The sequence below is a fragment of the Bubalus kerabau genome, chromosome 8 (genome assembly GCF_029407905.1).
Source record: "Bubalus kerabau isolate K-KA32 ecotype Philippines breed swamp buffalo chromosome 8, PCC_UOA_SB_1v2, whole genome shotgun sequence".
Lineage (NCBI taxonomy): Eukaryota > Metazoa > Chordata > Mammalia > Artiodactyla > Bovidae > Bubalus > Bubalus kerabau.
In genome coordinates, this window is record NC_073631.1 from 14,916,135 (window position 1) to 14,938,829 (window position 22,695).

The 22,695-nt window shown below is 43.8% G+C and overlaps 2 protein-coding genes and 1 long non-coding RNA gene across 7 annotated transcripts in view; 2 read left to right on the top strand and 1 right to left on the bottom strand.

The window, feature by feature from the left end:
• Positions 1 to 8,153, bottom strand: part of SGCE (sarcoglycan epsilon) — a 73,324-nt gene extending 65,171 nt beyond the window's left edge. For all 5 annotated transcript variants that reach the window (XM_055589746.1, XM_055589745.1, XM_055589747.1 and 2 more), the window contains exon 1: positions 7,951 to 8,153. In XM_055589746.1, coding sequence (XP_055445721.1) covers positions 7,951 to 8,059 — 109 coding nt within the window. In that variant the 5' untranslated portion in view covers positions 8,060 to 8,153. The remainder of the gene's footprint in view (positions 1 to 7,950) is intronic.
• On the top strand, positions 7,284 to 8,158 carry LOC129658901 (uncharacterized). Its single transcript, XR_008717568.1, has 2 exons — positions 7,284 to 7,576; positions 8,125 to 8,158. It is a non-coding gene; the product is annotated as an uncharacterized LOC129658901 (long non-coding RNA).
• A 177-nt stretch (positions 8,159 to 8,335) lies between these two features.
• PEG10 (paternally expressed 10) lies at positions 8,336 to 21,022 on the top strand. Its single transcript, XM_055589750.1, is given in 4 exon segments — positions 8,336 to 8,564; positions 9,058 to 9,353; positions 14,746 to 15,929; positions 15,932 to 21,022. Coding segments are annotated over 3 exon segments (2,451 nt in total). The 5' UTR covers positions 8,336 to 8,564; positions 9,058 to 9,261; the 3' UTR covers positions 17,107 to 21,022.
• Positions 21,023 to 22,695: the final 1,673 nt, after the last annotated feature.

Here is a 22,695-nt window from a genome sequence, read left to right on the forward strand (position 1 = left end):
CAGCAAAATTTGCTCCCTGGCCCCGCATCCAGCCTCTTCATACTGTGCTTCCCCTTCTACCCGGGCACCAACCTCACAGGACTTTCTAGAGCACCTTCTGTTTGCTAGGGCACCCTGCTACAGAGCCTCTACAGAGCTCTTCTTTTGACCTCCAATATACCTTTCCTCTTCACCTCACTCACATCTACTCATCCTTCAGGTCTGAGTACCTTCTCAGATAAGCCTTCCTTAATCCCCCTGACTGGCCAAATCCCCTGCTTAGAAATTCTATTAGTATTTGTAACACTTACCATAGTTCTAAGGGCACATTGATATGTGTGATTGATTAATCTTTGTCAACACCCTAGTTTAAAAGTTCCCTAATCTAGGACCGAGTATTCCACAGCATTTAACACAGTCTCAAAACCAGTCAACACTCAAAAAATAACTGAATAAAAAAAGTACTAGTTAGTAAGAGGAGCCACTATTTTTTCTAATTTTTCATTGACTACCATCAATATAAACATCCTTATCCTTTTATTTTTCATCACCCAAAGGAGTATCTTTGTAAGCTAAACTCCTATAGTGTCAATGGCTAGACAAAAATAATGTATATCTCAAATCTTGATAAGCACATGTAGCAACCTGTTCTGCTTCTACTTCTGCAGTACTGGCCTTTGATTAGAATCAGCCCTGTAACTACAGAAGATGAAAGATGGTAAAGTGCTACATCGATTAACTCTTTCAGAGGAGAGAAAAGCCACTGTCATTTTTCTGCACAGCGAGGAGCGCCAATTTGCTAAGGAGAAAAGAAAAATGAAAAACCTTGGGGCTAATTTTGCTCTCCCTCTGCATTCCAAGGTAAAAAAAAAAAAAAATCAACTTTTACTTCTATGCCTATTGCTGAAGAAATCCCAGAGAACTAAAATATTTCACTTGAACTGCTATAGCAAAATTAACTGTGATCCCTTCTTTCAAATTGACAGTGAACTCCAAATCTCCATAAGAATCAAAGTGGTGACCAAATGAATGAGTGGAAAGCTAAAGAATGGGAAAGAATTTACACTGGAGCTGCCTAACTCCTAAACATTTTTGAAATGAGAGGCTTCATTTGTCAGAAAAGAGAAATGTCTGCCTTCTGTGTCACAACACAAGCCGGGGCAATATCCGTGGTACAGAATGCCAAAGAGCTAGTCTAAAAAAACTGATTAGTCCAAGGCAATTAACTAGAAAATGAGACATGCTAAAGATGAGTGCTTTTAAAGTGATGAAACACATTTAAATACTATTGCATAGACACTGCATAGGAATTCTCAGATGAAGACATAAAACGTAAGATTCTTACCAAAGTGACCCAAGAAGAAAACAGCACTTTTCTAACATTGAGTTTGGCAAGAATATAACATTAACAAGTATACCAGCAGTACATGTTTCGTAGCAACCTGCTTATTTCCTAAGGTAACTTCCTGAAGTTTTAAAATTTAAACACGGGATTATTTACTTCCCAAACCCAGCAGCAGGAGCAAGTACTGCATTCAAGGAATTGCAAGTAGCCGCCTGCAGATCAGGTGCACGAGCGTTGACAAGCCAGGCACTCAGGCTTTGAGCATTTCTCTCTCGGAAATATGAGCTCAGCTCAGGAACGCCTGTGGCATCTTCAACAACTGGGAGCCGGGCCATCAGCCGTCGCAAGCTGCCCAGTACATTACTACAAGCCCACAAAAGTGCATTACACTTTTATAAAAGATAGAGAAAATAAGAAGAGAACATGTTTAACATTAAAAATACACTTCACATATTCAGGGTTCGAGTGACCATATCTCTGAACTCACAATCTGAGTGGAGGAGAAAGTTCTGGGCGTGGGGAGAAGGGACAGGAGTCAAAGAAGCATGACAACGTTGATTTTAAAAGATGCCTGAAGAATGGTGTCGTCTTTCTTCACATTTGTCATCAGAATCCCCTTAGTTTTCAAGGGTCACTCACAGGCATAAAAATCGTCACTGCGGAGTGAGACGTGTTGGGCTTACCACTTCTTAGAACTGAGTTCCTGTGTGCCTACTCCACTAAGGAACTTTGAGCAATCAATCACATTTTCACAGTTGGAGATAGTAATCAAAATAAACAACCCATAGGCAGGTGGAAAGAAAATCTGCCCCAAGACATGTTTGAGACATGAAGCCGGTGCTCCTAGGGCAGTGACGAACCAGGCTCACTTCAAAGGGAGTTAAAAGAGCACAAGGTCAGCGGCCTACTTTTGATTGAAAGGTTTTCTTTGCGAGTGAAAAGCTAAAAATTGTAACTGTTATGTATTACAAGGACATAGAAGAGGGGACTGCAGAAGGAAGAAGAATGGCCTCACATTTCCCCTGGGTAAGAGGCTCTAGCAGCGTAGGGCTCAGCTGTCCTGTACCAGCGGCTGGCAGCAGTCTGCTCCCCCTTAACCCAGGGCGCCCCCCGGACACCCGCAGCGAGAAACACCAGGGAAGGAACAATTTCAGGAAGCAACTGAAAGCCACTTTAGTTCTCAGATTTTCACGTTTGAAATGAAATGAGAAGGGAGGAAAGCATGCGTTAAAATGTCCAGTTGCAGCTGTTTGCAAGTTGTAAGAAATCAACCTGCAACCCACAGGACTACTCTTTCTTTTAGACAGTTGATCAGAAAAAATAAAATGTTTACACTGCGACACCACTGTGTCTCTGCTGTCCTGCACTAAAATGTTATCATGGCCTCAAATTAAATATTCATTGCAAGAAAGATAAATATTTCTGGCACTTGAAAATAAAGAGACCAAGAAAGGTGCTAAGTTGATTCCCTTCTTGAGCTTCACTGTTAGAAAGGTCTCAAGTTGAAACCCATCTCTATCTTTCACCCACTACAGCTGGTTCTGCTTTCTGAAGCAAACAGAAGAGAGTTTATGTCTACTTTTAGTCTTTAAGCTAAACGTTTCCAGACCCTCTGAGGATACCTCCTATGATAAGATTGCCAGACCTCTCACCATCCCCACGGATTGTTCTGGAAGTTGTCTAATTTGTCAATGTCTCTCTTTAAATGTGACAGCCAGAAATGGACACAATACCACAGATGTGGTTAATTAGAGCAGGCTACTATTAATTTTTGTGACGTATGGACACTGTACTATTACTAGAATCTAAATTTGATTTTTTTTTTTTAAATTTTGCAGCCACCATGCCACTGGTTCATATTAACTGTCCTTCTCCTCAAAAACTGCTACCATATAAAGTCATCTCCTTCCTTTATACAGGCCAATGAATTATGAGGCATTTACTGCTACAAAATATATTTCTAAATAGCAGCCTACTTAAACCATATTAACTCTGAATTCTGTTATCTATTTGTAATAGACTTTTGAAGTCAACGATGGATTTTAAAGCAAGCATCTTAGAACTTCATCAAAGCTCTCCATAAAAATGTTGAAAAAGAGAAGACCCAGGGCGAAGGCTTGAGATCCTTTACCTAGGACCACTCTCAGACCCAAACCCAGTAACCAACACGGATTGCCCCAGGCTCACAAAGCCATCCTGCTTGTCTATACAGCATCTTACATACGAGAGCCTCCGAAAAGCCCTGACAAATGCTTAGCTGAAAGCAAGATTCATTTATCTTTCAAAGCAAAGTGTAAAAAATCTACACACACAAAAACTAAGAGTCAGGTGAAAATACATATGCACATGGAACAAAGACTAGAAAGGAAGGCACATCAGTGCAAATGTTTGTTCTCGTGTCAGACTGTGGAGACTCTACTCTTTTTTATTCAATACGGCCTTTACTATAGTTACACTGTTTGAAAACCTGAAGTCCCCGGAATTTTGCTCAGACAGAAATGTGCGTGGAAGCTGTTCAGAAGCCATCCATGTGAAACAACTTTAAGAGCATTGAGCCTCTATCTGATTCTACCATCCTGAAAACCCCAATCGGGAAAACCAGTCACTTGAAAAGACTTGTTGATCTTCAGAAACACTAGCTTCCGTTTTTCAATTCTGCAGTGCTGCTTATGGCTTACTATTTCTAGAAATCAGGGAGGCAGCAAACTGAAGAACTGCATCCTAAAGTTGAGAAAAAGCCTTGATGTCTTGCATGTGCGTGTGTGCCCGTGTGTCTATCTGTCCATGTCTCTCTGCCTGCCTGCCTGCCCGTGTCTGCCGGTCTTTCTGTCACATCTCTGTTGGAGAAGCTGGAAAGGACAGAAAGAAACAAAAAGCATCATGTTAATATTTCCGTGAAGCTCTGGACTTCACAGAGCTCCAGCCCAGGGATCTGTAGCGGACATGTAAACATATGTTATCTATTCACGTAGAGTCCTTTTTTACACCAAGAGTGGGTAATAAGATCAACAACAGAATCTACCCTTGGGTGTTTAGAACTGAGGTAACAGTAAGTTAAAAGAAAAGGGACCAGACAGAGTAAGCATGGACGCTTAGTAAAAAAGAAGAAAAAACAAAGTGTCTGGTTATTTTAGAGAAAATGCGATCCATAAATACTGCACCTCTTAAAACCCCGACCCATCTGAATAACTGACGGAGAATTTTTTAACATGTCAAGGTTTCTTCACTGCTTCAACATTTTATTTCAAGCCTGGTTTTCATCAGTTAAAACCAGTGCTAGAAACTGGATATGCGCTATCTTTCTCATCAGTTTTTTCTGGTGCTGTCCCTTGCTAATTTTCAATGTCCGAGAGACAAGTGAAAATTCCACTTTGCTTAGAAAAACAATTTGCCTACCACACTACAATTTAAAGTAAATAGATGAGGTCGATCAACAGTTTTTATGGCAAACTCTTTATAATAAATGGATAAAATGATCAAGTATTAAGTCCAATTAATTATTGACAACTGAAAATTTTACTTTGCTGAGAAATAAATTCTTCCTACCAAACTAAAAGTTAAGTCAAATGCATGTAGTAAATCAGCAGATTCACAGATCCAAAGCAAACTGTCATCTAAATCAGATAAAATGTCTAACTAGAAAGTCCAGTTATTGTTTGGCAAGTGACAATTCCACTTTTTATGAAGTACATTTTTCCTACTCTAGACATTAAGCTAAATATAAAAGGTAAATCAACAGCTTCACAGATACATGGCAAATTGTCTTAAATAAGTAAAATATCCAATTAGAAAGCTATTATTTGACAAGTGAACATCCCACTTGGATTTGAAATACAATTTTCCTACTACACTTGAAGTTAAACACAGGTAGTTAATCAACAGCTTCATAGATCCACAGGAAATTCTCATTAAAATGGATTAAAATGTTCCCATACAATGCCCAGTAGTATCTGATAAAGTAAATAATGCATATTAGCATCTCTTTTTGCTATGCGTGTAATCTTATGCAAGACGGGTAAGAAACAGATAACACTGGGAACTATCTGAGAAAATCCAAAATTCACTTATGACATCAAATATCAAAAGAGTGTTTTAAATTCTTATGTATTTATGTGGGGGTGATTTTTAATGTTGTTCTGTGCTTTAGGTAACATGAAAATGTCATCTCAAGTATTTACCTATTAACATTGTATTTTTGTTTTTATGTTTAATATTGTTTTGCTGCTTTAGATTAAATTTTTTTCTCAAAGCTACTTATCTATTGTTGCTTTTTTCCTTAGAAAAATCTATTTCTAAGCAAAGTAAAAACTTTTTCATATATAGAGAATAAAAAACACAAGGATATATACCAGATTACTATGTGTGTGTTAGAATAGTGAGATCAGAGGAAACTCTCAGTTCTTTGGTTTTAAATATTTTTGTACTACTGTTCATCTAAATTTCAATTAGAAAAAGTAATCACTATTATTTCCATTTTAAAAAAGATTCTGAAAATTTAATGTTATTTAGATAGCTAAGGCTCCTTGAAGAGACAAAAATGGAGGAAATTAACTTGATCCCATTTTTAATTTTTAGAAATTATACACGTGCAACTCTATGAAAAATATACATTATTTAGGCACCTGTATATAGAGAAAGTAGAGTCCATAATGTTTACTGGGGTTGTCACAGGATAAAGAGGTTACAGGTGATCCTGATTTTCTTTTTGAGGTGTTTTTTTTTTCCCCCAGTTTTCTGGAGTTTTTCCCCCTAAATTTTGTACAATGAATAGGAATTACTTTTATTATGATAAAGATAAACACTAAAGCTGGGTTTTTTTCCTCCACCCTACCCCCCCCAAAAAAGTCCTGTCTAACATTCTGAAATAAAAATTTGAATAGGTTCAAACTTGTTCAAACTTTTTTGATTTTTAAACTTGAGTTTTTTCTATCACCTATCCTGTTTTTTAATCTCATTGTTTACAAAAAGAATGTCTATCAATTACCAAACAACTAGATTAAGTAACTTTCCTGGATTTAAAAAAGTAGGAAGAATTTGAAGGTCTGGCGGTCACCAGAACAGTATTCTAGAAAACATAAGAAATCCTGAAAGCATTCAACATTGCAGGGAAGAGTGAACATCCTAAGCATGGAAAGACACTAAGGCACTTCTAAACACTGTAATTATATTCACCCAACTTCCTTGGAAGATATCTTTCAGTGTTGGAAATTTGCACTTCATTTATTCATATATCTGATGGTCAATATTTTATTTCTGATTAAAAAGCAGAGTTTCAATAAATGTGCTAGAGTTTTGTTTACTCTTAGAAAGGCTGGCTTTAACGGAGATCTCTACCATTCTGTCATCTACAACGGGTCAAATTCTTATCTATCTTCTATGTACAAATTAATATGTAGCAATGTTACTCAAATCTGCTATTTTAGCCTTTAAATACACATCTCATCTGTGTCTCATCTGTGTCTCAGGAACCTCACGCAGTTGTAGACAATTGGTTTTTCATTTTAACTTAAAGTTCTTTTACTAAGATTATCAACAGATTGTCCCTTTTCTTAGTGCCTAATACTTTCCTAAATTGAAATCCATGTTAAGGCTTTTTATTTCAGTTCCTTCCTCATCAGTATTTTAGTCTCGTAACTCATTGCAATTTTCTCTAACGTAAAATATATACGTTTATAAACATACACAAATATTTGTGGCCAAATCTTGGCAATGCGCTTCAAAGGATTAAACTTGCGGTTACCGTGACTAAAGGTATTCATTCACCCTACAAAATTTAGAAAAACGTAACGTTGCAGGGAGATCCATGTCTCTGCGTAAACCTCGTAATCATCACCAAAAGGCCGTAGCTGGGAGTCTCCGAAGCCCGCCAAATACACTGGAGGCATCCACAGCTGTTTTTAATTGTTTTCGCTTTCTCGAAATAGTGTACTTGGTGGGGCAAACCGTTGTGTTTTCAGCGTCTCTGGCCCCCAGCCGAGGTTAACCCTGACCTCAATGCCCTGTTTAGCTCCTAGCATTTCACGATTCCGTTTCTCTGCTCCTCAAAACCTAAGAAAAATGCGATTTCCGTTGCCGAGAAATTCGCTTAGGCAGAAAGGAGAATTAGGCGTGTCAGATGCATATTTTTATGTTCCCTCCAGATCGGATTCAAGAAAAGGGGGAAAAAAAGATGTGGTGTGTTGGTAGAGCTGGGCACAGCTCGACACCCATTTCCTAGGGCTCGCCTCTGGGCCACAGAGCCCCATTTGCAAGGTAAGCCCCCAACCCCCAGATGGTCGACGACCCCCAGCCTCTGAGGCAGGGATCCGAGGAGGTTCATCACCCAGACTGCTGGGGATGGGTGGGGGGCAATGGGAACGGAAACTGGAGATGGAATTTCGGCGCTGCTGGGCAGGGAGGGGCCCCGGGGCGCAGAGAAAAAAGGCCAGGGGTCAAGCCTGGCAAGGGAAGCACAGGGTTCCAGAAGTGGGGTGCGGGGCATCTCGGAGGAAGCGTGCACTGGGGACTCCGCAGCACGAGGGGCTCATGCCCAGAAAATGCACCCAGGTACCCCAAACCCGGGAAGGGGGGTGGGGAAGCAGCGGCCTGTTGGTCCCAGGACCTCCCGTCGCGCGCGGGCCACTAACCTGTCAGCAAGAAGGTGCCAGTGGTCGCGGGGCTCATCCTGCGTGTCCCCCGACCCTGTCCCGTCCAAGCACAAGGGTCTCCCAGCTCCCACCACCAGGGCAATTGCATTCTTGGCCTGGCTAGGCCGGCCGTCCTCGATTCTCCCCTCCCCTCCCTTTCTTCTTTCCTCCCAGCTCGGCCAGTTCAGCATCAGCATCCTGCACCCCCCTCCTTAATCCCGAACTCCCTCTAGTGGCGGGCCAGTGTAGCGGGGCCGTCGCCCCCACCCCCATCTCCCCCATCCCCCCATCCCCTCCGCCCCCGCTCCCCCTCCACCCTCCCCCTAACCCGCGGAGCACGCTGGGATTTGGCGCCCCCCTCCTCGGTACAGCCTATATAAGGCTCCGGGTCGGCGCTCCCGGTACACGCGCTTCAACTTCGGTTGGTGTGTGTCGAAGAAACCTGACTACGACCTGAGGAGACCAGCGGAGACGGACCACCGAACCTCGAGGAAGGTCCGCTGAGCGGGCTCGCGTCCGGAGCCACTCCGGGCTGCCGAGCAGCCAGCGGCGCCCACGCCTGGCACAGGTGTGGGACCCCGTCTTTCCAGCCTTCGCAGAGGAGTCCTCGCGTGGTGAGTATGCGGTGAGGATGTTTCTTTTTCTTTAAGATCACGTTCATTCCCCGTTCTTATCGAGAGCTGCGGGAGATGGAATAGCGCCTCGAATGTCTCCACACACGTTGTCACGCCTTCACTGGCTGCACCCCAAAACTGTGTGGAGAATCCAAGCCTTCAGGGCTTTGATTTCTAGTACCTAAGTCTAGATACGGGTGGTAGACAGATATGAGCTGCGGACAGACATGAGCTGCAGACGGACATGAGCTACAGACCAATTTGCAGATGTGCTGCAAAGTGATATCCTCTACAAACTAATTGGCGCTTCAGATGCGCTACAAACTGATGAGCGCTTCAAATGCGCTACAAACCGATAAGCGCTTCAAATGCGCCACAGACCCGCTAGGCGCTTCAATGCGCTACAGACTGATGGGCGCATCAATGCGCTACAAAGCGATGGGCGCGTCAATGCGCTATAAACTGATGGGCGCTTCTTTTGCACTGAAACCAGTATGAACTGCCGCGATTTATGAATTGCCGCGATTTATGAACCACAGACTGATGAGTGATTTGCGCTTTAAATGCGCTACAAAATGTGAGCTGTGGAAGATTAGCGCTACAAAAATGATACGATAGCACTACAACAGCGCTTCGTTGCGCTACGAGACTCAGGAACCGCAGAGGTACACGAGCTGTGGAACGATGTATACCTAAAATGCGCTACAGAGGAATAACAGCGACAGAAATAGACCAGCTGTACTGTTTTGCGCTACAAAGAAACCAGTTGAAGCGGACAGGAGCTGAAGAGTAAGATCACTCTGTTCTTAGAGGAACCCCACCCTTTGTCTCTCACACACCTTTGGAATGGCTCCCACTATGTTTTTCTCCAGGACGGTTCTCTGCATGATGGTGCTGTTAGACAAAATGGAGCCCTGGGCAAAAATTAGTGTTTAACATTCTGCCCACACCATTCCTGCTATGGCAGTGGAGTGGAGGGGCTCTGACTGTAGCGTAAAAGGCAATCTTTTGGTGGTGGCGGGGCTGCCTTGCTTAGTTGCACTTGATTGAGTGGTGGTGTAGTTGTCGTGGTGGCGCGAATTGGCATCCAGCAACAGTTTGTGGAAACTGTTGGTGTGCTTAGTATTGGGAGGCGTGGGGTGGTGGTGGGGGACTGGATCTGGGGGTGATTGCTCTTGTTGCATGAAGTGAATCTGGCTGGTGGAAGCTGGTGGGAGGGGTTTGGGGAGGGGGGATCCTGGGAGAGGCACGCAGCCCGTCTTAGACCTGCCCCGCCCATCCTAGCGCGCCTTCTCTGCAGTATCTGCTCAGAGCAGGCTTAGCGCCGCCCAGCGCCTGCTCCGAGCGCGCCTCCTCTGTGGCGCGCCTTCCCAGAGCGCGCCTTCTAGATCCCGCCTCCCCCGAGCCCGCCTCCTCTGAGGCGGCTTCCCTAAACCCCACCTTCCCCTGAACCCCCCCTCCCTTAGGTGGCACCTCCAGACCCCGCCTCTCTCTGAGCCTGCCTCCTCTGAGGTAACTCGTCCAGACCCCGCCTTTCAAAACTTGGCCCCACCCAGAGCCTGCTTCTTCTGAGCTGGCCTATGGCCCCGCCTCTCCAGAGGGCGCCTGTGCCTGCGCAGTGCGAGCCCCCAACCATCTCATCACGTTTCCCCTCCCCCCCCCCCCCACCGTCTTTTGCGCCTGCGCACCTTCGCTGCCTGAGCCTGGCTGCACAGCCCCGCCCTCCTGCGGTTTCTCTGCTGTGGTTTCTCTTCTGCGCAGGTTTTGCCTTTTATCCACTGGTGTCTAATAAATATAATAATAATATATAAGGACAGTTAACAACAATAACAATTATACATGGCATTAAAAAGCCACGTTTTATAAGCACTTTGTATATATTAAATAACATAAACCCACAATTTAAATTCCTGATAGTGGGTTATATGAGGGGGTGCTTCCAAACTGACATGGCTGGCGCCTCTAAAGGCAGTCTAGCTAAATGTTTTTACTACAAATGAAAAATAAAATAACATTTTTAAGTTTTGAGGTTTTTTAAAATCTTAATAAAAATTTAATTTCTTTAAAGTAAACTTTTTAAAGTATTTTGGACACACTAGTGGACCTTTGTGGTGGGACCCAATGGAATCAGATGCTTTGGTGAATACAAAATAAAGAACTTGAACTTTGTTTCACAGGAGTTTTAAGTCACTTTGTTGGTGCTACTGGCTTGGCCTCTAAAGGAGGATGATGTGTGTTTCTGGATTTTTTTCTTGGAATCTCTAGGGCATTAGCCCTGGCTGACTTGCCTACATATTATTAATTGGGTCTGGCATATTGTTGGCGTTCATTAAATGATCAGAGTAAAATGGTTTATTCAGTGTCTTCCTCCGTGTGTGCAGGTGTTTTCTGGTTTTTTGTTCCGGGCTCTTTCCTGTGGTGTTTTTGCTGTCCTGGGTTGTCCAAGACGCTGCTTGTTTTATCTTGCTCACATTTAACAGGATCTTACACACACAAAAATTGCATTTTTAAGTTTGAATAATGTAAGCTGTAATTATAATTCAAAACACCTAAATTAATTCAAAACACTAAAAATAATTAGCTTTTTTATAAACTAAAAAGCAAAGCTAATTATTTAAATTTGGGGCAAGTGGATTAGTTAATGGTACATAATTGTCATATTTAAAATTTGTGTAATGTAAGAAAGTGGTTACATTACAAAATACAGATTGACGGTTTTAGCTGGCATTTTAAAATATCTGTATAAAACAAATTTATAGTTTACTGCCAGTTAGATATTTATGTTTCTAAGTAAATGAAGAAATTTTAAAACCTGGTTCCATATGTTGTAGACCATGAACCAGGACTGTTACAGGGGCATTTGGAAGCATTGGCTCCCCAAATTTGTCAGTCCCCACCAGTCACCCCCCTACACACACACTGCCTCCAACAAGTATATAGTCTATGGATATATGGATAACATATCATAATTACAGCTTCAAATCACCAGGTTCCATTTACCCACCTTGCTGCCCTAACCCCTCTTCTCTTTGGAAATTCTGTGTCTGCATTATAAAGACGTTCAAAACAATGGTTTTTAAAATGTGCATATTATTAGAATTTGCATTTCATCAACTGTACAGTTCTCAAAAAGAAATGTGGACATTTGCAAATGTAAAACAATTAAGCATTGTTTGGTGAAGTATCATTTACTAGTGTGATGGTTAACGTGTGATGGTTTTTTTGCTACTGTTGTGCTTTGATGTCTTTGGTGGGGGCATTGAGGGAGGGTAGGGTGGGGGGAATAGAAAGTTTCAAAAATAATTGTGAAGAGCCAAAGATTAATCAAATGTATTTACTTCTTAAATAGAGTGATACTGAACTGTTTTTCATGTGTAAAGGTGGCATCTGTCCCAGGTGGCTTAGCTATATGCTGTGTGTTCTTTGCGGTTTTATTTTAGGAATGGGGCCTCTTGAACCTGCCTCTGCAATCCAGTCCCTACTAAGGAGGCATTTAAGCAGCCATAGTCTTGTCATTCAAATCAAGTCACAGTGCCCCTGTTGCCTGTCATCTGGTGCTCCAGTTGCTGTTTAAACATTTGTAAACTTTACTTCAGCTCTTAACTTGCTTGCCCACTACCCTATCAGTTTTAATGGTTAAACAACTCTGTTCTGGGCAGTTGACCCTTTTAGGACTTAAGAGTCCCACCCCAAAATTACAAACCCTAGGGGTGGGAGCCTTAAGCCTGATACCTGGTAAAAGTTAGGGACCTCAAACTAGTGATCTCACAGGTCAAATAAGGCCCTGAATGTTTGACTGGCACTGGATTTAAAAATCATACAAGAGTTAAAAGAGTTTGTAGGGGCGGGGGGAGGTATTCATCCCCAAGTGATATAGCTGTAGCCCCTCCCTGTTGTCCAGTCTCTTTTCACATTTCTATTACCTTCCTGTCCCCAAAAGCATTTGAATTTTAAGGTCTTACTGATCTTCTGTTTCCATAAACAATTCAGTGATTGTTTACTGATTTCCTAATGTATTGTTATTTTTTCCTGTCCTTTTTTTGCAGATGTGAAAACCATCAGACCTGGGCCTCAATAAAGCCCACCCCAGTGACTGTGATTGACATATAGGTGGTTAACCTTTCTGACCTGCTCCAGGCCGTGCTGTAAAATGCCTTTTCCAAAGTCTTGTCTCTAACTTTTGAAAGTATTAGTGTTTTGATGACAGAACTGGCACCTCAGTCATCATGACATGACACAATGACCTGTGCTTATTAGTTGCTTTTTAATGGGGCATTAAAACACTTCATTTAATTAATAAAAATGGCATTATTTGGTGATCTCATATTCTGATTGTCACCAATGTAATCGTCTTTAAGCAATTGGACATGAAACAATGTCACAGGCTATGATGTGTTAATTACATCTCATTTTTTCTAAACTTGAATGTCTTATCTTGAATGTCAACTGTTAATTGTTTCTGTAGTCTAAGTTATTAAAGTAATTAAGTAACAGTTTAAAAATATTAAAATGGCACAGTAATTCTGTCCCTTAAGAACTCTGCTTGCTGCATAGCCTCCTTGAAGAGGCCGAACAAACAGCCCAGGGCATAAGGGGAAATGGCTGTGGGTGGTGGGGCTGGGGCAGGGGAGGGGCTAAAGAACTTGGAGGGGTCTCAGAAAGAGGAGGAGGAAGGGGTATTTCTCTGTAGCCAGGCACCATGTTTAATTACCATCACCTTCCCGCCCCGCCCATACCCGATTGATGAAATATTAGCAGTTTTTCACCTAACTCCTCGAAATAGCATGTTTACTTTTGTGGCTTTATTTTGCATAATTAATTTGCTGTCTGTTTTTGTCTTGGTGGGTCAGAAAGGAACAGGTAGCAAGGACTGCCAAGTTAAAATGTAATGAATAGGCAGTCTACCGGCTTTATATATTCCATTTTTAAAGTTTTGAGCACTTTCTTAGTTTTCCAAATATGAACACTCAATGCCCATTTTTAAAATCATTGATGTGTTAAAATAATTACTCTAAGTGAATTTAACCCTATTTCCAGGAAGTACACGTGCCCTTGTGTGCTGATTTATATATGTGTAATTTATTGTCACCCTACCCATAATTAGGGCATTAAGTTCCCTCCTCTCTTCCCCCTCACACAGTCATTCACCCCTATGGACACAGTCTTTTTTTTAAAAAACTGAGTATCTTTAGGTGGGATATGGGACCCAGGTTGCCATAGTTGCAGCCTCTCCCTGTTTTAATCTCAGCCTCATTATATAGAAAGTTAAAGTTTCTGTTTTTATTAATAACTTTATTAATATCAGCTAACAGTTGTTGAATATGCACTGTGTGCTTTCCTTGCATTATCTAATTAAACCCTCATTGTAAGTTTGAGGGACACTATTACTGGGATTCTTTGAATGTTCTATTTTATAGCCTAGCTACTCCTAAGAGGCATCAATCAATAACTGTTGGTTGACTGCATAATAAGGAGAGAAACCAGTATATACAGGTTGCTGCTCAGTACCATTTCTGTCCCAAAGGGGAAATCTAATTAGGGTTTGAAAAGAAATTTAGACAGTTCTCTGTTGGCTTTGTGGCAGTTGTTGTTTGTTTTGATAACCATTCATAGTTACCTTCTCTATAAAGGTGGATCAGGGTAGGGACAGTGGGCCAAAGGGCCCCCCCTTGATGGGTTGATGAATACAGTCATTGTGATTTTATCCCCCCCCCTTTCTTTTTCTTGGTTCTCTATTGGCTGGAATAGCAGCTGTTTTTTTCCAGTAACAAGTAGTTATCATTTTGGCTTTATTTTACATAATTTTTTGGCATCTTTGCCTTGAAGGTTTCTTGCTCTGCTTATAAAGTTTCTTATTTGGAGTGTCTCTACGTTATTAGTCAGTAAAGGTAACCATGCTGCTTATAAGAGTTGCATATTGTTAAATTATGATGAACAGGTGATTCTTGAGGAGGAAAGGATCATTTGGACATCAAAGAGGAGGATGCTTTTCATTGTCCACAGTCCTAATTGATTCACATCTTTTTTGTGGGGCTTTGGTCTGTTTATTAACTATTGATGTAAACAAGGGGAATAAAGATATACTTTAAATACTCATGTATTTAAAGTACTTTAGCAGATACATCGTATTGTGGTGCTTTGAATGTATGTGTTGAATTTATGCTTTTATCTTCACTTACAGAAACAAAAAGCTTCTGAAAACCAGAAGGCGAAAAGGTGGACGCGGAGGCCAGGACACAGGCCTCCATTGCCACAGGAGTGAAGCTACTACGCGCGGGAGGTCTCCTCCCACCCCAACCATCACCCTGGGGCCCGACTGCCCACCACCTCCGCCTCCTCCTCCCCCCAACGATCCTTCCTCCCCCTCCAGCTCCCCCTGCAGCAGCCAGAGGGGCCAGTACAACCCGAACCTGGGAGAACGCCGGCGGGAGGATCTCTCCGAAGAGATCAACAACCTCAGAGAGAAGGTCATGAAGCAGTCCGAGGAGAACAACAACCTGCAGAACCAGGTGCAGAAACTCACCGAGGAGAACACCACCCTCCGGGAGCAAGTGGAGCCCACCCCCGAGGAGGAAGAGGACGACATTGAGCTGTGCGGTGCAGCGGCTGCTGCCGCCCCAGCCACCCCTATCGAGGAGGAGTGCCCAGAAGACCTTCCCGAGAAGTTCGACGGCAACCCAGACATGCTGGTTCCCTTCATGTCCCAGTGCCAGCTCTTCATGGAGAAGAGCACCCGCGATTTCTCTGTCGATCGCGTGCGCGTCTGCTTCGTGACCAGCATGATGACGGGCCGCGCCGCCCGCTGGGCCTCGGCCAAACTGGAGCGTTCTCACTATCTCATGCACAACTACCCAGCCTTCATGACCGAAATGAAGCATGTCTTTGAAGATCCCCAGCGGCGTGAGGCCGCCAAACGCAAGATCAGACGTCTGCGCCAGGGCATGGGGTCAGTGGTCGACTACTCTAATGCTTTCCAGATGATCGCGCAGGACCTGGATTGGAACGAGCCCGCCCTGATCGACCAGTACCACGAGGGCCTCAGCGACCACATCCAGGCGGAGCTGGCGGGCCTCGAAGTGGCCAAGTCGCTGTCCGCGCTCATCGGCCAGTGCATCCACATTGAGAGAAGGCTGGCCCGGGCTGCCGCCACCCGCAAGCCTCGCTCCCCGCCACGCGCGCTGGTGGCGCCGCACGTCAACAATCACCATAACCACCAGGTAGACCCGACCGAGCCCGTGGGGGGCGCCCGCATGCGCCTGACGCAGGAAGAGAAAGAGAGACGTCGCAAGCTGAACCTGTGCCTCTACTGTGGGAATGGAGGCCACTACGCTGACAACTGTCCTGCCAAGGCCTCGAAGGCTTCGCCGGCGGGAAACTCCCCGGCCCCGCTGTAGAGGGACCTTCAGCGACCGGGCCGGAATTAATAAGGTCCCCCCAAGATGATGCTGCGTCATCTCCACACTTGCAAGTGATGCTCCAGATTCATCTCCCGGGCCGACACAGCCTGTTCGTCCGAGCCATGATCGATTCTGGCGCTTCTGGCAATTTCATTGATCACGAGTACGTGGCCCAGAACGGCATTCCTCTGAGAATCAAGGACTGGCCCATACTTGTAGAAGCAATTGATGGACGTCCCATAGCATCGGGCCCCGTGGTCCACGAAACACACGACCTGATCGTCGACTTGGGAGATCACCGCGAGGTGCTGTCCTTCGATGTGACTCAGTCTCCATTCTTCCCCATTGTCCTGGGGGTGCGCTGGCTGAGCACACACGATCCCAACATCACGTGGAGCACCCGATCGATCGTCTTCGATTCCGAATATTGCAGATACCACTGCCGGATGTATTCTCCGATACCACCACCTCTCCCACCACCAGCACAACCAGCGTTCTATTACCCGGTAGAGGGGTACAGAGTTTACCAGCCTGTGAGATACTACTACGTGCAGAATGTGTACACCCCAGTGGATGAGAACGTCTACCCAGACCACCGTCTGGTGGACCCTAACATAGAAATGATCCCCGGAGCTCACAGTATTCCCAGCGGGCATGTGTACTCACTGTCGGAATCTGAAATGGCAGCCCTGCGAGATTTCGTCGCCAGACACGTGAAGGATGGGCTGATCACTCCCACCATCGCGCCGAACGGAGCCCAAGTCCTCCAAGTGAAAAGAGGGTGGAAGCTGCAAGTTTCTTACGACTGCCGGGGTCCCAACGGTGTCACCATCCAGAATCAGTATCCTCGACTCACAATTCCAAATTTAGATGACCAAGCTCACCTGGCGACGTACACTGAATACGTACCTCAAATTCCAGGATATCCGACCTACCCCGCCTATGCGTACCCGACCTACCCGGTAGGATTCGCCTGGTACCCCGTGGGGCGAGATGGACACGGGCGATCCCTCTATGTCCCCGTGATGATCACCTGGAATCCTCATTGGTACCGCCAGCCGCCAGTGCCCCAGTACCCGCCGCCGCAGCCGCCGCCGCCGCCACCCCCGCCGCCGCCCCCGCCTCCGTCTTACAGCGCCCTGTGAATAGGCATCCTGCCCTTCAGGATCTCCGCCCTCAAAATGAACTCCTGTTCAGCTTCTCATCAGTGACTGTGTGCTACATTGGGCCGCTGCACCTTCAGACCAACCTGAGCACAGGCTTTCCTCTGAAATGGTTACAGAAGGTCAGGGCCACCCTGGACTGACACCCATCTCAAAGCACCCACTGACCTCCACTGTTTGGTGGGAGCAACAAAATATTTACCAACAAATTATCTCTGGTTTTCCACCGTAACTGCCAACCTAATTAAAATTCGTAACAAGTTTACTTCCCAGCAAACCCTGGAAACTTGGGTTTTACCTGCTGAAACCTCTGTCACCATCTGAATTATGGGCTGTCAGATTCCTCACTTAAGAGTTACTGAGAAGCTGATGCAAACACAGGAAACGCTGTTTTCTTTATGGAGGGGGAGGTGAGGAGGAGGACATGACTTTCCTTGCAGTTGAGGTACCTTACAGCCTTGGAGGAGTGAGGCCTTATTAAGGAAGCCACAATTACTGGTGCAGTGCCAACGGCTTCCGTGATCTTCTGGCTGCACCCTTTGAAACTTCACCATCTTCAAACTCCATTTCCATGACTCAAGGAGCAGCAACTCGACCGGTTCTCTGGGGAGCAGGCAAAACCCCTTCAACAGAACACCTCAGGCCTCAGGAGGAAGTGCTCTCAGAGGGATCTGTGCATGTTTGAGTGTGCCTTCACATCCTGGTGCAAATCATATGTACCCAATAACTCTGACTTTGTCACAACACCTTACCATCACCATGCCAGCAATGGCTTTCACACAAAACAAAAAGTCTGGTAACCAGAGACTGTTGGTGGCTCCAGGTGGTTAGATATTTGTGAAATGTGATCACCTCTCAGTCATGTATGAAGGCTAACGAGTAGCTAATAAGGACTCCTAAATCCCTGTACCCAAGTCTTAAACGAGAGACTCACGTTTAATGGTACCACCTTGACCTGGAACTTCAGAAAGAATTTTCACGAGCATTGTTCACTGGCTGGAAGGGTGCCACCTGAAGTCTTGGGAGCATCTGTCCTTGTCTCTGCCTCCATATGCACCTGGGCATTTCATTACCAGTCCCCTCACTAGACTATAGCACTAGGATGCTAAGGGAGGGGGAGTGTATTTTACCATCCTGTAGGGGATGGAGCGATAAGCTGCCAATGAATGAAAGGCCTCAGAAAGCAACCCAAAGCAACAGACAACACAAGAGTTGTCTTCGATCCAGTGACATCGGCTGGTGTCTCCTGGATGCTTTGTGCTAACCTGGGACTGCCTGACTTCCTTTAGCCTGGTCCCTTGCTACTACCTTGAACTGATTATCTAACCTCTCTGTGTTTACTACTGCCACTTACCCTGCTGCAGGATTTGACAGCCTTCCTGCCTGGTTGCTGAGACTCCATTTTGCCGCCAGGGCATGGAGAAGAAAGAGGCAGGCTTCTGGGAGCATGTGTTTCAACACAGTCTCCAACAGTTTGAGCAGTAGCAAACGATATGGTGTATGTTTCAAATAGTCATGAAGAGGAGTCCAGTGGTGAAGTTTCACTTTTCATCAGCATCACCCTTCACATATTCATTATCACTCACCCTTACCCTTGCATGTTTAAATACTTAAAAGTTTTAGCTGTAGGTTGATAGTGTCCTTTAACAGTGTTTTAAAGTAGTGACTCTGCTTTCAAAGTTATTTCCATTGAATTACTATCCAGCTCTCCTTAAATCAGTTAAAATTGATACGTAAGGTAGTGTAAAATAGTTCTTTACTGTGAACTTCTCTTACAACACTGTGAATAAGAGGCTCCTCAGACTGGAGTACTTGTATAATAGTTCATCCTGTTCATCTTCAAACTTCTATTTTAACATCATCTATAGTTTAAATTTTTTTTTTTTGATTGGGCCTTTAAAAATCAAACAAAATGAGACATAAATTCAAAGAAAATACCTAATTGGCTATTTAATCCAAAACAACTTTTCTTTTTTTTCCAATGGAATCTGAAAGCTTGTCAGTCACTCATGTGTTTTAGGTTAATTTCTTTTTAAATGGTGCATTTGTGCTTCTGGACTTGTTGAAGCATCATGTCAGTTTACCTCAATCAATCCATCCTTCATACATTTGAATTCAAGTTGCTTTGTGTCAAATTTACAGTTGTCAATTGATCTTCAAGCTGCAGAGGGCCTAGAAATGGGCTATTGTCTGCAGCCCCAGCATGTGCACACGGACATTGCCATCGCTGCAAGCGGAAGTCTGGAGATGTGACGACAACCATCATGAGGGAGCATGGTGGTGTGGGTTAACAACTCACAGAGGAACTCCCTGACACACCTTTGGTTGTTTTGTGGGGCTTGTGAAAATCTGTTTGGCAGTGTGTACTATGCCCTATAGCTATATATACTATCTATATGCGTAGGTGTTCAAGATAAGTAATCTCAAACTTATTCTGTAGAGTCAGAATTTATTAAGTTTCCTTTAGCTCATGTGTTTTCATCAACTTTGTTTTAATTGACTACTTTAAAATTTTTTGGCATTTTCCAACAAGATGCCTTTATTCGTAAGAAAGGAGAAAGCAAATTAATCTCTAAAGAATGTGGAAAGGGAGCAAAATAAAGACAAAGATGATAAAGAAAACATCAAAGTTACTAGCAAAGCCAACAGTCTGCCTTTTGAAACAATGACAAAATTGATTGACTTTTGGCCCAAATTGTCAGTGTTAGTTAAAAAATGAAGGAAGAAGATATAAGCTCCCATTTTTAGGCAGACCTGGAGTGAACTAGCTAAGGTCACCATGCTAGATTGTTGAAGTGGAGGAAGTTTATATACATTTCTGAAGGGTCAGTTTAGTTTGAGCAATGAGGTACTTGTATTAGATACTGGAAAATGGAGAGTTAGTTGGAATAAATCATGTGAGTTAGCACAGTGAACTTCAGGTGGACAAAATAAGAGGGGCACACCTCCATAGTGCAGTCAGGATTTCTGTTTAAGTTTGCAGGTACCTTTTGGACTCCTGAATTGATCCAGTCATCATCCACCACAGACATCTAACATCAGAATTCCAAGACTGGCAACAGAGAACACTCTGCTGGAAAGACCTGGGCAGAAATGAAGAGAACCACCTGCAGAGATGGAGAGCCTGATGGGAACCATGCCACGCTTTCATCTTAAAGAAAGAAGGCACATCAGTTAGGATTGAGAGTTCTTTGTTGTTTCAGATTGTAGAAAGCTATCAAAGTGGTCTGTGGAAACTTTGCTTGTTTTTTATTTCTTTGTGTAACGATTTACTTGGGGATATATATAATCATAAGTATTTTAGGGGGGGACTATTAAGTAATCTTAAGTGGGTGGGATTAGTTAAAAAGCATGATACTATTAGATACCGCTATAAGTAAACCTCCTTGTGATTCTTTCCTCTATAATTGCTACCCCTAAAGATTTCAGATAAACTTGAAGGGAACTGCAGGGAGATCAACCTTTTGGGGGCTGTTGGACACAGATAGAAACTAGTGGGAGAAAGTTCAGGGATGATTGGATAAAAATAATCTAATAGAGGCTCTTTGCCCTGAGGATTAACTCCGGGGATTGAGATTGTAAGCAGTCTTTAGAGAGTTAAGATAGATAGATGCCCTTTGAGAAATTGTTGCTGGAGTGATATTGATAACTATAGATGGTAAAGATTCATGGAAGTTACAGAAAAGTGATGAATAAGAACCGTTGGTTATGCCCCTGTCAGTGGCCCTTCTTCTTACCCCTGCCCCTTCTTCCTAACTCTGCACTTCCCGCCTGCCCCTGTGCCACCTCCCTACCCTTGCCCATTTATTGCTATTTACTCTGTATTTCTCTCTGTTTGCTAATGTATCAACTGATGTTATAATAAAAATTCAATAAAGATTTAGTGGTTAAGTGCAAACTGTGTCTTGATGATTTCAGCGTACATTGGACATCAAGTGGATGGGGTTGGGGGAGGATGGGGAAGGGGGAGGAAGAGGAAAGGAGGGGTGGAGAGAGAACAGAAGAGACGGTGAAGGAAGAAGGCGGAGTGAGGAGGGTAGGGGAGTCTAGAGGATGGGGCTGGGGATGGGAAGACGGGTGGGAAGGGTGGGGGTGATATATATCAATCGAGCAACACAGTGTCCATTATTTACCCAGAATATTCCAAGAAATCGATGAAATCATTCCCAGGGCAAACCTTTAATGTATAAAATAAAGCCCCACGATTAATAGCAACTCTATGGACATAATATAAAAAACTTCCTAAGCTGAAAAACTTAAATTAAGGCCACACAATTAATAGAGATTCTATTGACATGTATAACTTTTTATATGAATTTACCATGGGGTCACAGAGTGGGATACGACTTGGTGACTGAAGGACAACAACAAACTTGGAATACCTGGGATTTATTAATAGAAAATTATTAAAAACCTAAGGATAAAAGAGAAGACATACCAAATGTACTCAGGTATGACATGAAGGGAAATTAGCAGACAGATGTTTTTAACACCAAATAACACTAAAACAATAACAGCATGAAAATCATCTAAAGTGACAAATAAGGTTGAGGAGGCACTCATCGAATTTCATAACAGTTGTAGGATAATAGGTTGCATATAGAAAACCTGAGCTAAAGGTATGATAATCATTTCACAAAATACATGTTGTCAAACTATTAAAGCTGCTCACCTTATATATATCAGTTAATCTCAATAAAACTGGAAGAAAGAATAACTGCCAGCTTTTGCCATTCCTTAGAAAAAGAAACCCTGAAAAAAAGGATTCAGTGATGGGCAAGTTTTGAAGGGTTACTGGGTTCATTGATGGGATAATGACCTAAATGCAATCGTTTATTGGGAGGTACACATGGGAGACGATGATGAAATGGAATGATCTGGGGTAAGGAAGGACACACACAACCTGAAAACTTTCACCGTAGAAGCACAGCATCCTGAAGGGTTACTCATCTAGCCCAGAGTTCATGGGCTTCGACAGTGGCTGAGTGGTGGGCGGGATTTGAAAAATCGGTGGTGGGACACAAATGCTTACTTGGGGGTGGGCGTTACTTAATTTAAACAATATGCTGTTGCTGCTGCTGCTGCTGCTAAGTCGCTTCAGTCGTGTCCGACTCTGTGCGACCCCATAGACGGCAGTCCATCAGGCTCCACCGTCCCTGGGATTCTCCAGGCAAAAACACTGGAGTGGGTTGCCACTTCCTTCTCCAATGGATGAAAGTGAAGTCGCTCAGTCGGGTCCGACTCTTCGCGAACGCATGGACTGCAGCCTACCAGGCTCCTCCGTCCATGGGATTTTCACCACTTGGAAAAAAATGGGAGTATCCATACATTCCTGTTTTGTTGCACCTAGACTCCTCCCTTTTTTGACCTCCACCTCACTTCCTAAACCACATGATTAAACAAAACTTAAGGGAAAATACACAAATTATGAGTGAGTGAGTGAAGTCGCTCAGTCATGTCCAACTCTTCACGACCCCGTGGACTGTAGCCCACCAGCTTCCTCTGTCCATGGGATTCTCCAGGCAAGAATACTGGAGAGGATTGCCATTTCCTTCTCCAGGGCATCTTCCC